Source organism: Pongo abelii, chromosome 12 (assembly GCF_028885655.2).
Source record: "Pongo abelii isolate AG06213 chromosome 12, NHGRI_mPonAbe1-v2.0_pri, whole genome shotgun sequence".
NCBI lineage: Eukaryota > Metazoa > Chordata > Mammalia > Primates > Hominidae > Pongo > Pongo abelii.
Window position 1 is genome coordinate 8,287,432 of NC_071997.2, and position 15,821 is coordinate 8,303,252.

At 44.3% G+C, this 15,821-nt stretch overlaps 1 protein-coding gene across 1 annotated transcript; it reads right to left on the reverse strand.

Annotated features, from left to right (window-relative positions):
- Positions 1-10,730: 10,730 nt before the first annotated feature.
- Positions 10,731-11,949, reverse strand: LOC129057572 (cell division cycle protein 27 homolog). The gene has a single exon (XM_054547772.2). The coding sequence runs from the start codon at positions 11,454-11,456 to the stop codon at positions 10,731-10,733; it is 726 nt and encodes a 241-aa protein (XP_054403747.1). The 5' UTR covers positions 11,457-11,949.
- Positions 11,950-15,821: the final 3,872 nt, after the last annotated feature.

The following is a 15,821-nucleotide window of genomic DNA, read 5'->3' on the forward strand; positions in this document are numbered from 1 at the left end:
ATCATAACTCACTCACTGCAGCATGGATGCTCCTGGACTCAAGTGATCCTTCCACCTCAGCCTCCAGAGTAGAGTACCTGGGACCACAGGCATGCGCCACTGTGCCTAGATAATTTTTATTTATTTATTTATTTTATTTCCCGAGACAGAGTTTCTCTCTGGTTGCCCAGACTGGAGTGCAATGGCTTGATCTTGGCCCACCACAACCTCTGCCTCCTGGGTTCAAGCAATTCTCCTGCGTCAGCCTCCCCAGCAGCTGGGACTGCAGGCATGCGCCACCACGTCTGGCTGATTTTGTATTTTTAGTGCAGACGGGGCTTCTCCATGTTGGTCAGGCTGGTCTTGAACTCCCGACCTCAGGTGATCCGCCCTCCCCAGCCTCCCGAAGTGCTGGGATGGCAGGCATGAGCCACCGAGCCTGGCCTTCATTTTTCAATGTTTTTCCACAGACAGGGTCTCATCATTTTGTTGCAACCCTCCTGACCCAGTGCCTCAAAGTGCTGGCGTGACAGGCGTGAGCCACTGCGCCTGGACTCCGGGGAATGATTCACGACCATGACCACTGTACTGATTCTTTCTTTCTTTTTTCTTTCTTTCTTTCTTTCTTTCTTTCTTTCTTTCTTTCTTTCTTTCTTTCTTTCTTTCTTTCTTTCTTCTTTCTTTCTTTCTTTCTTTCTTTCTTTCTTTCTTTCTTTCTTTCTTTTCTTTCTTTCTTTCTTTCTTTCATTGATGATTTTTTTATTATTGGTTGATTGATTTTGAGATGGAGTCTCACTCTGGGCGAGGTGAGGCAAGGCGAGGTGCAATGCTTTGGAAGCTGCAGCACCGCCTTCTAAAGCCCCATTCAAATGCACAAAGCCCTATTGACTTCCTGGACTTGGAGCTGATGCCTTCCATTGCCTGGGGTTTCTCTCCATTCAGAAGTTTTACAGGCAAAACCCCACCCAGAGGCTGGCTACGGCTGAGGATTACGGGATGTGGTGGGGCTGGAAACTCTTTCTCCCATTGTTGCAAGCTCAGCCAAGATATCCCCTGACCCCCATCGCTTGCTCACCCTTTGAGATCCCCTCCCTCCACCACCTTGGAGGCTGACCTCTTACTTTAATTTCTGTCTTTCTTCCTTTCCTGCTTTTGAGGAGTGTGTGCAGGAATGAGGGTGTGTAGGGGTAGGGGGTGTGGGGTGGGGACAGAGGGGAACGTCCTAAGGGTCGATTTAGTGTCATGCCTCTTTCACCGCCACCACCGAAGATGAAAGCAACAATCAGTTAAATACCGCATGTTCTCATCCATAAGTGGGAACTTATAGATGAAAGTTCTGCGTGGGCAGAACGAGGGACACGAGGGACGCGGGAGCCTACTTGAGGGAGGACGGGTGGACAGAGAGACAGCTTCAGGAGAAACCAAAACAAAATGAAACATGAAAACTGTCGAGTACTGCGCTCAGTGTCTGGGTGATGAAATCATCTGCACACTGAACTTCATATCAGAAGTTTACCTACGTAACAATCTTGCACGTGTATGCTTGAACAAGAAATGAAAGTTAGAGGAGAAAGAGAGAGAGAGGGAGAGAAGGAAAGAGAGAGAGAGAGAAGTGAAACGAAACACCACCTCCTTGACCTGAGTCGGGGGTTTCCGGCCTTTTGGGGGAACATTCAGCGACAATGTAGTATTTGGGCCTGTTCTTTCTTTTTTTCTTCGTTTCTTTTTTTTGGACTGAGTCTCTCTCACTCTGTCACCCAGGCTGCGGTGCAGTGGCGCTCTCTTGGCTCACTGAAACCTCTGCTTTCCGGGTTCCAGTGATTCTTCTTCGGTAGCTGGGATTACAGACGCGCACCATGACAGACGGCTAATTTTTCTATTTTTAGTGGAGATGGTGTTTCTCCATGTTGGCCGCATTGGTATTGAACTCCTGACCTCCTGGTCCTCCCAAAGTGCTGCGACGACAGGTCTGAGCCGCAGGGATTTAAGCCTTTAAAAGTGCCGGCCCTGCAACCTTTCGCTGCGGCCCTTACACTCAGAATGACGTGTCCTCTCTGCCATGGGTTGACTCTTTGCGTCCCCTATGCCATTGCACTCTAGCCTGGGCAGCAAGAGCGAAACTCCGTCCCCCCACCTTCCCGTGCAAAAAATAAATAAGTAAATAAGTAAATAAATAAATAAATAAAATATCTACACATGACCTATAAGTGCGTGTTCCCATGAGTGATTTCTAATAAATGGCACTGTACACTGAAAGTAGTGGCTCACGTCTGTCATCCCAGCACTTTGGGAGGCCGAGTTGGGTGGGTCACGAGGTCAGGAGTTGAAGACCAGCCTAGCCAACATGGTGAAACCCCCTCTGTACTGAAAATACGAAACTGAGTCGGGCGCGGTGGGGCAGGCACCTGTAATCCCAGCTACTCGGGAGGTTGAGGCAGGATAATCACTTGAACCTGGCAGGCGGAGGTTGCAGTGACCCGGGATGGCGCCACTGCACTACAGCCTGGATGACAGAGTGAGATTTGGTCTCTAAATAAATAAATAGAAAGAAAGAAAGAAAAGAAAAGAAAGAAAAGAAAAGAGAAGAGAAGAAAACAAAAAAAGAAAAGAAAACCAGAAAAGAAAGAGAAAATGAAAGAAAAGGCACTATATCACTACTCGGCTAGGACCTTCTCTATTTCTGTGTTTCTCTCTGTCTCTCTCTGTCTGTCTTTGTCTTTCTCTATCTGTCTCTTTCTCTGTCTCTTTCTTTCTCTCTATCTCTGTCTCTCTCTCTCTCTGCCTGTCTCACTGTGTCTGTCTTCTGTCCAACTTTCTTTCTCTGCCTATCTCTCTCTGTCTCCCTCCCTGTCTGTTTCTCTCTCTCTGTCTCTCTCTTTCTGTCTGTTTCTCTCTGTCTCTGTCTGTCTCTGTTTCTCTCTGTCTGTCTCTGTCTGTCTCTGTTTTTGTCTTTCTATCTCTCTCTTTCTTTTTCTGAGTCTCTCTGTCTGTCTCTCTCTTTCTTTTTCTGAGTCTCTCTGTCTGTCTCTCTCACTCTCTCTCTCTCTGTGCCTATCTTGTCTTACTGTCTTTCTCTACCCGTCTGTCTCTCTTTCTGTCTGTCCCTCTTCCTCCCTTTCTGTCTCTCTCCCTCTCTCTCTCACTCTCTATCTGTCAGTCTCTCTTTCTGTCTGTTTCTGTCTCTCTGTCTCATCTCTGTCAGTCTCTCTTTCTGTCTGTCTCTGTCTGTCTCTCTCTGCCTGTCTCTCTCACTGTGTCTGTCTTCTGTCTTGCTCTCTTTCTCTGCCTGTCTGTCTCTCTCTCTGCCTGCCTTTCTGTTCTCTCTCGCTCTGTCTCTCTTTCTGTTTCTCTCTGTCTGTCTCTGCCTGTCTCTTTCTCTGTCTGTCTGTCTCTCTCTCTCTTTTTTTTTTCACATGGAGTCTCACTGTGTTGCCAACACTAGAGTGCAGTGGCACCATCTCGGCTCACTGCAAACTCCACCTCCCAGGTTCACGCCATTCTCCTGCCTCAGCCTCCCGAGTAATTGGGACTATAGGCGCCCGCCACCAAGCCCGACTAATTTTTTGTATTTTTAGTAAAGACGGGATTTCACCGAGTTAGCCAGTATGGTCTCGATCTCCTGACCTCGTGATCCACCCGCCTCAGCCTCCCAAAGTGCTGGGATGACAGGAATGAGCCACCACACCCGGCCTGTCTCTCTCTTTCTTTCTTTCCTCTCTCTCTCTCTCTCTGTGCCTATCTTCTGTCTTACTCTCTTCTCTGCCTGTCGGTCTCTCTCTCTCTGTCTGTCTCTCTCCCTCCCTGTCTTTCTCTCTCTCTCTGTCTCTCTCACTCTCACTCTCTCTGTCTCTCTCTCTTGCTGTTTCTCTCTGTCCATCTCTGTCTCTCTCTTTCTCTGTCTGTCTCTCTCTTTCTTTCTCTCTGTCTCTGTCTCTCTCTCCCTCTGCCTGTCTCTCTCACTGTGTCTCTCTTCTGTCTTACTCTCTTTCTCTGCCTGCCTGTCTCTCTCTCCCCCCTCTTTCTCTTTCTCTCTATATATCTCTCACTCTCTCCCTCTCTCTCTGTCTGTTTCTCTCTGTCTCTGTCTTTCTCCCTCCCTGTCTGTCTGTTTCTGTCTCTTTCTCTATCTCTGTCTCTCTCTTTCTGTTTCTCTCTGTCCATCTCTGTCTCTTTCTGTCTGTCTCTTTCTCTGTCTGTCTCTCTCTTTCTCTCTGTCTCTTTCTTTCTCTCTGCCTGTCTCTCTCACTGTGTCTGTCTTCTGTCTTACTCTCTTTCTCTGCCTGTCTGTCTGTCTCTCTCTCCCACTCTTTCTCTCTCTCTCTGTCTCTCTCTTTCTCTTTCTCTCTGTCTGTCTCTGTGTGTCTGTCTGTTTCTCTCTTTCTCTGTCTCTCTCTCTGTTTCCTCTCCGTCTGTTTCTGTCTGTCTGTCTCTCTCTCTGTCTCTCTCCCTTCCTGTCTGTTTCTCTATGTCTCTGTCTCTGTCTCTTTCTCTTTCTGTCTGTTTCTCTCTGTCTCTCTCTGTCCATCTCTGTCTTTCTATGTCTGTCTCTTTCTCTGTCAGTCTGTCAGACCCCTCATGATGGAGAGGGCCCTGCCCCTTCCATGAAAGTGAGAAGGGCCTGCTTAGAGAGGCCGGGAGGAATCCAGACAGACGGTCCTTGCTATGCTTCACCACTCGGTGTATGACTTTGGGAGGTCGAGGCCGGGTCCCCACTTGGATGGAAGGGGCATTTTCAGACTTTTCTCTCTGTCACGTGTGGCGTCCCTACTTCTCGTATTTCCGCGATAAGCTCCTCGACTCAAAAATACATGGTTAAGGCCGGGCGTGGTGGCTCACGTCTGTCATCCCAGAACTTCCGGAGGCCGAGGCGGGGGATCACTTGAGGTTGGGAGTTCGAGACCAGCCTTGCCACCACGGTAAAACCCCGTCTCTACAAGAAATACTAAACTGAGTAGGGCATGGTGGGGTATGCGCCTGTAATGCCAGCTACTCGGGAGGCTGAGGTGGGAGAATCACTTGAACCTGGGAGGCGGAGACTGCAGTGAGCCGAGATCGTGCCACTGCACTACAGCCCGGGCTGTAGAGTGAGTAGGACTCTGTCTCTAAACAAATAAATAAATAAATAAATAAATAAATAAATAAATAAATGCATTCTTTTCCATGCTGACTGACACTTGCAGGCATCGGTTGTCTTCGGGCATCATCTAGCGGCCACTGTTATTGAAAGTCTAGGTGATATGGAGGGAGGTCTTGCTTACTTCACTAAGCCTGGGCAACGGGTTTCTCTCTCTCCCTTCTGGAGGTCCCTCCCTCTCTCCCTGGTTGCCTAGGGAACCTCCGCCCTGGGGGGGGCCCTATTGTTCTTTTATCAGCGCTTTAGTTTTCTTTGTGTGTTGGTTTCTTTCATGCGCATAGACTCCTCTACTTGGGTTTTAGGAGGGGTCACTTTAATTTTCAAGTCGCCCCCCGGCTCCCCCCACTACCCACGTCCCTTTACCTTCATTTAGTGAGTCAGTTAGGCGGGTTCCCCCCAAACCCCCCACCCCCCGCCTCCCAACACCCTGCTTGGAAACATTCCGGAGCCACCCTGGTGTGCCTCCCTCTTCTTTCACCTTCCCCCACCCATTACCGGCAATCTCATTCTTGCCAGGCTGACATTTGCAACGGTGGTCATCAGGCCTCACTCAGTGGCCACCGTTTTTGAAGATGGGGGTGGCATGGTCCCACTTCCCTGTAGGGAGCTCAGACCGATGGCATAGCCCTTGACCCACGTGGGCAAGTGGGCGGGCCTGCTGTTGTGGGGTTTTTCCCCCCACTTCCCTCCTCAGGCCTCCCTCCCTAGGAAAGCTTCACCCTGGCTGGGTCTCCATCACCTTATAACATGATGTTTTAGTTTCTCCGCCCTCCAGCCAGTATAGTTTCACAATGGGAATGGCGTCACAGCTCTAGTCTGGGCGTTCTTAGTATTTGCCCATAATAGAAACGTTTTCTGAAAACTAATACTTTGCTCACTTAAGATTTCCAGGGATGGTGCCTTGGCCCGTGTTTGTTGTTTTGTTTTGTTTTGTTCTTGTTTTTCTTTTTTGGTATGTATTTCTTTTCAGGTGAAGTAGAAATCCCTAATTTTCAGGAAGACGTATCTTTTCCCCAAGACATGTTAGCTGCTGTTTTCTCCTGTTGTTAACTAGCGCTTTTGTGAATCTCTCAACGTGTAGTGAGAGTCGGTTGATGTTTACTTCAGAACATCTTATTTTCTAGAAATCCATAAGCGAATGCTGCTGCTGCTCCTGCTGCTGCTGCTGCTGCTCTTGTTGCTGTTGTTGTTGTTTTCAAAGCCCACTCCGGCCACCCTTTACGGAATCAAAAGCGTTATAAAATATGTGTATTTATTTCCTGACCACGTCATTCCTCCTCCTCTCTCTGTCTCTCTGTCTCTCTTTCTCTGTCTCTCTCTCTCTCTCTGCCTGTCTGTCTATTTTTCTCTCTCTCTCTTTGCCTGTCTCTCTCACTGTGTCTGTCTTCTCTCTTACTCCCTTTCTTTGCCTTTCTGTCTCTCTCTCTCTGCCTGTCTGTCTCTCTCTCTCCCTGTCTCTCTGTTTCTCTCTGTCCATCTCTGTTTTTATCTCTGTCTGTCTCTTTCTTTCTCTCTGTCTCTCTGTCTCTGTGTGTCTCTCTCTCTGCCTGTCTCTCTCATGGTGTTTGTCTTCTTTCTTTCTTTCTCTGCCTGCCTCTCTCTCTCTTTCTCTCTCTCTGTCTCTCTCTGTCCGTCTCGCCTTTCTCTGTCTGTCTCTTTGTCTGTCTGTATCTCTCTTTCTTTCTTTGTCTCACTGTCTCTGTCTCTCTCTCTGTCTCTCTCACTGTGTCTGTCTTCTGTCTTATTCTCTTTCTCTGCCTGTCTGTCAGTATCTCTCTCTTTCTCTCCCTGTCTGTCTCTCTCTCTCCCTGTCTGTCTGTTTTTTTCTCTCTCTTTGCCTGTCTGTCTCTCTGTCTCTGTCTCTCTGTCTCTCTCTCTCTGTGTCTGTCTTCTGTCTTACTGTCTTTCTCTTCCTGTCTGTCTGTCTCTCTCTCCTTGTCTGTTTCTCTCTGTCTCTGTCTCTGTCTGTCTCTCTCTCTGTCTGTTTTTGTCTCTCCCTCTGTCTGTCTCTTTCTCTCTCTGTCTCTTTCCCTCTGTCTGTCTCTCTCTTTCTTTCTCTCTGTCACTCCAACTGTCTCTGTCTCTCTGTGTGTGTGTGTCTGCTTTCTGTCTTACTCTCTTTCTCTGCCTGTCTGGCTGCCTGTCGGTCTGTCTCTCTCTCTGTCTATCTCTCTCTCTTTCTGTCTCTGTCTGTCTTTCAGTTTCTTTCTGTCTCTTTCCATCTGTGTCTTTCTCTGTGTCTTTATCTCTCTGTCTCTCTCTGTCTTTCTCTTTTTGTGTATCTTTGTGTCTCTCTGTCTGTCTCTCTGTCTCTGTCTCTGTGTCTCTCTCTCTCTCTTGCTCACTCACTCTCTGGCTCTCTCTATCTCCTGCCCTCTCTTTCTTGGCAAAATAAGTTCAAGTACATCTAATTTAATTCATTACCACGGCCTGAATTCTTAACTTTAGACATCCCAGATTTGATCTCCCTACAAAATGCTGTACAGAACTGGAGAGTTGATTTCTGGACTTTGATACCTCATAGATACTACATATTAATAAAGATCCAACCCTAAATTCTGGGGTTGCATCTAGCTCAACTGTCTCAAAAAATCATACCTCTGTTCACCTAGGATGCTGGGAGGGTTTTCTCAATGTGCATCTGCTCATGTCCTTCATGACCTATGACCAAACCCTGTCCGTTCTGTCTGAAATATGTATCTGCAAACACTTCTCTCCATTTCCACAACTACCCATGGCCCATTGTGGAACCACTGCCTCTTTGAAAAAAAATCCCAGAAGTGGCTTTATCTTTTTGGCTAGGATGTCTAAACCTGCTGAGAACTTTCCTGCCCAGGATTCTGTGTGAAAAAAAGTGCTTCTGCTGGGAGCTGGGATCCTCGGGACCATGCTTGCTAGCACTGGATGAGTCTCTGGAAGGAAGCACGGGACTCCACAAAGCTGACCTGTCCCACTGAGGTCAAATGGATACCTCTGCATTGGCCCGAGACCTCCAACTTACATCACTGTCACCAACTGTTACCTTCAGCATCCTTGTGAGCCTGCCCAAGGCCCCGACTGCGGGGAGACTCTTGGGAGCCCGGCCTTCCTCGGCTAAAGTCCAAAGGGATGGTGACTTCCACCCACAAGATCCCCACTGAACTGCAGAGATGTGGAGCGTAGGTCAGAGAGGGAACCAGGAGGGGAGATGTCCTGACAGGCAATGAGTTCCCTAGGCTCTGGCCACCCCACCCACGTCCCACGTACTGGGCACCCACGGGACACCACCACTTTTTCCCCTCCTCTGTCCACAGCCGCCACAACCCCACCCCACAACCCAGGCACACACGCTGGAGGTTACAAAACCACACGGCCTGAATAGAGCCTGATGGAGTGAGAGCTCATTTCACGAAGCGGGGGCGTGGGTTGGGGTGGGGTGGGGTGGGGGTTGGGGCTCTGTAGGGAGCCTGATTCTCCCTCGTGGGTGGCTACAGGATACAAATGAATATCGCTTCTTGGGCGGAGGGGCTTCTTTAGGCCGTCACGTTTGTGGGACTGTCTCTCAAACCCTTCCTTGAGGCCACAAAATAGATTCCATCCCACCCATCAACGTTTCCCTGGGTGCTGGATGTATCCTGTCAAGAGACCTGAGCCTGACACATTGAGTTAAACAACTTTATTGGCTTTCTGTGTTTGCTTGCTTCTGAGACGGAGTCTTGCTCTGTCCCCCCCATGGCTGGACTACAGTGGTGTGATCACAGCTCACTGCAACCTCTGTCTCCTGGGTTAGAGTGATTCTCCTGCCTCAGCACCACCACACCTGGCTCATTTTTTTATTTTTAGTAGACACGGGATTTGACTCTGTTTCATTGGTTTTCACTGGAGATTCTAGATTTGAGTCACACCTCATTGTGTGCCATATAATGACTTCTTTTTTTTTTTTAAAGCACAATATATCTGCTTTATTTGAGTGGCTTTGTATATCGTTATAATTGTGTTATAGATGAAGAAAAGGTATTAAATGATAGTGAAAGTGAAAAGAAAAGAAAGACTATCTATTTTGTAGATAGAATAAAGTTGCTCAGTATTTAGAGTTACCTAAATGCGTCAGCATTTAAACTCCTCCTACTAAAAGCATGCCAGTCTGAATAATCCTCCTTTAAACACAATTTTTGATATGGTTAAGGTTTTTAAGAATATGACTCCTGCAGAATAGCTGGACAGACAATACACATTTAAAAAAGAACAGCACAAGGATCCACCAGACTTGGGAAAAAATCAAAAACAACACAAGCCTTATGAAGAACTGAGTTCTTAAAATATTATGGAGAACATAGCTATTGGAAGAGATGGCAATATTGGCAAGTTGATTGTTACATTGGTCAGCAATAGCTAGCACTATTTTCTTTGGCAATCTTTCAGGCACTGCAACTACTACTGCAAAATGATATATAATCCATTAAACAACATAATCACAAATCAAAAGATATTTTAGTAATATAGTGTTTCAGATTTAGAAGCAAATCAAGTGTTAAAACCCAATTGCTATAATAACTAACCCCAAAGATAACAGTATCTGACAAAAAAGCTTCCGCAGAGTTACTACTTCAGAATTATACTTTCTCTTGATATTTATTTTATTTTATTTTATTTTATTTTATTTTATTTTATTTTATTTTTATTTTATTATTTTCTTGAGACGGCGTTTCACTCTGTTGCCCAGGCTGGAGTGCAATGGCATAATCTTGGCTCACTGCAACCTCCACTTCCCAGGTTCAAGTGATTATCCTTCCTCAGCCTCCTGAGCTGAGGACTACAGGCGCCTGCCACCATGCCCAGCTAATTTTTATACTTTTAATATAGGCGGTGTTTCACCATATGGTCTCGAACTCTTGACGTTGTGATCTGCCCGACTTGGCCTCCCAAAGTGCTGGGATGACAGGCATGAGCCACCATGCCTGGCCTTCTCTTGATATTTAAACTTTTAAGTCAGTCCAGAGAAATACAATAAATGTCAACAGTAAGTATGGTGTTGAGGCAGAAGTAGGACCAAACTTTTTCATATGTTATTCAGTTGATAACAATATGACCTGGGTAGTAATTTCCTATGTGTCTACTTATACACAAATACAAAAAAGTAAAACAGAGATACTGCTAAATAAAGGATACATTAAGTTCTTAATAGTAACTGAATAAACTGGAACATTGTCAAAAAGCAACTAGTGAACTTTTTCAGTGTTTTTTTCTATTATCCAATAAGTGAATTATGCTATTCCTTTCCAATTTCCCAAGCACTTTTTGTCCCAATCACCAATTTTGTGTTCGAAGAAAATGTAACAAATCAAGTAACAAAACTAAACAAGCAAACAAACAAAACACAACTACAGTATCTGCAAAAGTTTTGTAGAAGACTGAAACTGTTGAGTATAAGCATCACGTATTCTATTATCATTAGTTAACTGAAGAGTTTGTTAAAGACATACATTTCATAAAAAAAGTTAGTTTGAAGTTATTGACCAGTATGTACCATTCTTAAGTATTAGTAACAAAGTTCATGACAATAAAAAGCTATCTAACAAGAAAAATCAGTGACTACCAGCACCATCAACAAGACTTTGTCTTTACAATTCATTACCACTTACCATGCATTGCAATGTCTAGGATTGACTCTGATAGCATTTCGAAAACAAGCTAACACTTTGTCCAATTCTTCAGTTAAGACAAACTCTCGCCCTAATAAAGTACAGGCATAAGCATAATTTGGATCCACTTGGATAGCTGTCTGGAAGAATTTAAGTGCAATATCGTGTTCCTGTTGCAGACTGAAACAGTTCCCTGCAGCACACCAGGCCTCTGGCGAATTTTTATCCATGTCTGTTAAGTCTTTTGACAGAAATGAAAGAGTGACATCTTTTTGAAGATGCCAAAGTGTTGTAGAGTAGATTTCCATGCCTTTGACTCTATAATTCTCAATTCTTCTAACCTCTGAGAATATTCTTTCAGCTTGCATGTACTCTGAAAGTTCAAAATAGGACCTTCCAATTTGGCACAGTACCCAACCAGTATTGTAGTGGTGAGAAGGTAGATGGCTCAAAATATTTTTAGCTTCTTTGCAGTGGTATGAACATAAAGCTAAATAACCTTTCCCCCTTTCATGAAGAAGGCTCATCAAGCCTTCTGCTGCTGCTTTTTGTAGATTAAAAGCCTGAATCTGAGGTGTGATTGTGGATATTTCCTCTTCTGAATTGATGGAAGAGTCCAATTTTGTAATTTCCAGGTTGTCATTTATATTAGATTGAGTTATTCCTCCTTTATTAGTTTTACTTTTTGTTTTTCTGTTTAGGATTTTAGGTGGAAACTTCATTTTTAACTTCTTCCTATTCTCCTTGGTTGTGGAACTGTCACTAGTAAAGAGTCATGAACTTCTTCGATGCAGTGCATTTGGGGGAGATGTCATAGTGGGGCTCATTACCTGAGGTGTTGTAGTTATTTATGGACCAGAACTTTCTGTTAGTGGAAGAATTGGAGTTACCTCTTGGCTATTTCCACTTTGTGAGAAGACAGACTTTGCTCCAGTTTGGCCAATTCTGGCAACAGACTTTTTTGAAGGGGCTCCGGTGGATGGCACATCAATTACAGAAGGTGTATTAGTGTAGTTTTGTAAATAAGATCCATCTCCAGGACTTGGGGTTTCTAATGGCAAAATCCCAAAACGTGGGGTAAATGGACTAAGCTGCTGGTCCTGTTAATAAACTTCGACCAGTTTTTGGTTTATTTTGAACCTGTTTAGATAATATGGAAGTTCCTCTTCCCAGTGGGACAGTTTCAGGTGAAATTACAGCTGAATCAATAAAAGACACTGGGGAATCTGTATTCAAGGAGTACTTTGAATTGAAGGATTCTAAATTGACTCTGTTTAATTCAGTTGTGTCCTGGGGTGTTTCCATAAGAATGGTCTCAGGTTGCCTGTGACATAAACTGTGATTAGGTACTTGTGTTGTGCAAGAGTTGGGCAGACAGTTGCTAAAGTTCTGTAAAGATGTGAATTTAAATGTTTGGTCAGGATCTGGCTTTTCACCTATTTCACATAATGATTCAAAGGGATACCAGAGGAAAGGATTTAAACTAAGCCTCTTTTGGTAACATTCTTTTCCTTTAGCAAGCCGATCTGTCTTGCAATATACACGTCCCAACAATGGAAGGGGAAAGCAAACTGAATCACCAAACTCAGTAACAATATCATCATGGCTTTTCTGCTTATTAAACGCTCCACCAGATAAGATTTGTTCCCAGTCTGCAAGCTTACTGAGATCAACACAACATTTTGCAAGCAGGTATTTGCATTGCAGTGTAGGACAACTGTGTCTTTTCAAGAGTCTATATGCTTTATAGGCCTTTCCTGGGAGGTAAGAACAGGTCGCCATTAAAAACAAGGCTTCTTCTGAGTGTACTTCTGCATAAAGGCGTTCTGTGAGGAAAACCCCATCTCGGTAAGCATAGTGGTTTAGTGCTTGCCATATAGCAGCCTGGACGGGTTCCTGCAGCACTGTCATCCTCTAAGCAAAGGCCCAATTTCTGCAGTGCCTTAGGAAAACCCCACCCCACCCAACCCCCTCCCCCCTGTAGCGGCTCTGGCCCGGCCAGCCTCGTCTCATTTAAATTCACCAGTTACCAGGGGAATGGGGTGGCCGAGCCAGAGTGACTTCTTTATCTGGCTGACTCTGGAAGGCCTGGCCCCTTGTGATCCATTGCAAAGCGAAAGTCACCTTATGTTTGGGAAACAGATCCACTCCCAAGTTCAGTGGAGGGATGTGGAATGTAGGACGAAGGTGTCTCTTCCTTCTGATTTGGTCTGCACAGCGGAGCCTAGGGCTGGAGTCCTCTCTGTGAGGACCGCTGACTCCCTCTACCTTGGGTTCCATTGGCCCCACCCTGGGACATGGGCCTTGGCAGATTCTGGACCTTCCTGGCCATTAAGTTGCTGTCAGAAACCCCATCTCGTGTTCCGATGCCCCGAATAACTGTGGCTCGTGCCTCTCTGGAAACATTGGAAATCTCTCCTCTACACATGGTCACCTAAAACCCCAGGAGCTCGGGACACACGTCTGCCATCCACCTCACTGCTTTCGGGAGAGAATGCTGAGAGTCTCTTGCCAACTTTCTCTTGAGTTGAGTTCTTCATGGGTGTGTGGTTAAGACGTAGTGAGACCAGATGTATTAACTCAGGCCGGGTGCTGGTGGCTCATGCCTGTAACCCCAACACTTTGGGAGGCCGAGGCTGTAGGATCCCTTGAGGAATCGCCTAACCCTCGGGAGGTTGAGGCTGCAGTGTGTGAGCCATAATGGTGTAATTTGGATCCAGCAGTTTTCTAAACAGTCATTTTGTAGAATCTGCAAAAAGATATTTCTGAGCCCATTGAGGCCTATGGTGAAAAGGGAAATATTTTCAAATAAAAAGAAAACAGAAGCTTTCTGAGAAACTTCTTTTTGATGTGTGTATTCATCTCACAGTGTTGAAACTTTTTTTTATTGAGCAGTTTGGAAACAGTCTTTTTGTAAAATCTGGAAAGGGATATTTCTTAGCCATTTGAGACTTAAGGTGAAAAAGAGATATCTTCACATAAAAACTACACAGAAGCATTCTGAGAAAGTTCTTTCTGATGCGTGCATTCATCTCACAGATTTGAACCTTTCTTTTCTTTGAGCAGTTTGGAAACAGTCTTTTTTTAAAATATGCAAATGGATATTTGTGAGCCCTTCACAGCCTATGATGAAACAGGAAGCACCTTGACATAAAAACTAGACAGAATATTTCTGAGAAAAGGCTTTGCAATGTGTGCTTTCATCTCACAGACTTGAACTTTTCTTTTGATTGAGCAGTTTCAAAACAGTCTTTTTGTAGAATCCACAAATGGTTATTTGCAGCTCTTTTAGGCTTATGGTGAAAACGGAAATATTTTCACAAAAACACAAAAAGAAGCTTTCTGAGAATCTCTTTGTGATGCCTGGATTCATATCACAGAGCAGAACCTTTCTTTTGATTGAGCAGATTGGAAACAGTATTTTTGTACAATCTGCAAATGGATATTTCTGAGCCGTATGATGCCTGTAGTGAAAAAGAATTATCTTCACATAAAAACTAGACAGAATCATTCCGAGAAACTTCTTCCTTATGTGTGCATTCATCTCACAGAGTTGAACATTTCTTCTCATGGAGCAGTTTGGAAACAGTCTTTTTGTAGTATCTGCAGAGGGATATTTGTGAATGGTTTAAGGACTATGGTGAAAAAGGAAATATCTTCACATAAAAACTAGACAGAAGCATTCTGAGAAACTTCTTTTTTATGTGTGCATTCATCTCACACAGATGAATCTTTCTTTTCATTGAGCAGTATGGAAAGAGTCTTTTGGTTCAATCTGCAAAGGGATATTTCTGAGCAGTTTGAGGCCTATGGTGAAAAAGAAATATCTTCACATAAAATCTAGACAGAAGCATTCTGAGAAACTTCTTTTTTATGTGTGCATTCACCTCACAGGGTTGAAACTTTCATTTCATTGAGAAGTTCAGAAACACTCTTTTTGTAGAATCTGAAAGGGATATTTTTGAGTCCATTGAGGCCTGTGGTGAAATAGGAAATATCGTTGCATAAAAACTAGACAGAAGCTTTGTGAGAAACTTCTTTGTGATGTGTGCTTTCGTCTCACAGAGTTGAACCTTTGTTTTGATAGAGCAGCTTGGAAACAGTATTTTTGTGGAATCTGCAAGTGGATGTTTGGAGTGCTTTGAGGCCTATGGTGAAAAAAGGAAATATCTTCACATTAAAACAAGACAGAAGCATTCTGAGAAACTTATTTGTGATGCGTGCATTCATCTCACGTTGTTGAGCCTATCTTTTGATTTAGTAGATTGGAAACAGTCCTTTTGTTGTATCTCCAGAGGGATATTTGTGAACGGTTTGAGGCCTATGGTGAAAAAGGAAATACCTTCACATACAAAGTAGACAGAAGCATTCTGGGAAACTTCTCTGTGATGTGTGCATTCAACTCACGGAGGAGAACCTTTCTTTAGATTGAGCAGTTTGGAAACAGTTCTTTTTTAGAATCTGCAAAGGGATATTTCTGAGCCCATTGAGGCCTAGGATGAAAAAGAAATATCTTCACATAAAACTGGATAGATGCATTCTGAGAAACTTCTTTGTGATGTGTCCATTCACTTCACAGAGTTGAACCTTTCTTTGGATTGGGCAGTTTGGAAACAGTCTTTTTGAAGAATCTGCGAAAAAAATTTGTGAGCTCTTTATGGCCTACGGTGAAATAGGAAATATCTTCACATAAAAACTAGACAGAAGCTTTCTGAGAAACTACTTTGTGATGTGTGCTTTCATCTCACAGAGTTGAACCTTTCTTTTGAATGAGCAGTTTGGAAAAACTCTTTTTGTAGAGTCTGTAAATGGATATTTGGAGCACTTTGAGGCCCATGGTGAAAAAGGAAATATCTTCACATGAAAACCAGACAGGAGCATTCTGAGAAACTTCTTTGTGATGGGTGTATTCATCTCACAGAGTTGAACATTTCTTTGGATGCAGCAGTTTGGAAACAGTCTTTTTGTAGTATCTGCAGGGGGATATTCATGAGCAGTTTATGACATATGGTTGAAAAGGTTATATCTTCACAAAAAAACACTCGACAGATCCGTTATGAGAAACTTCTTTGAGATGTATGCATTCA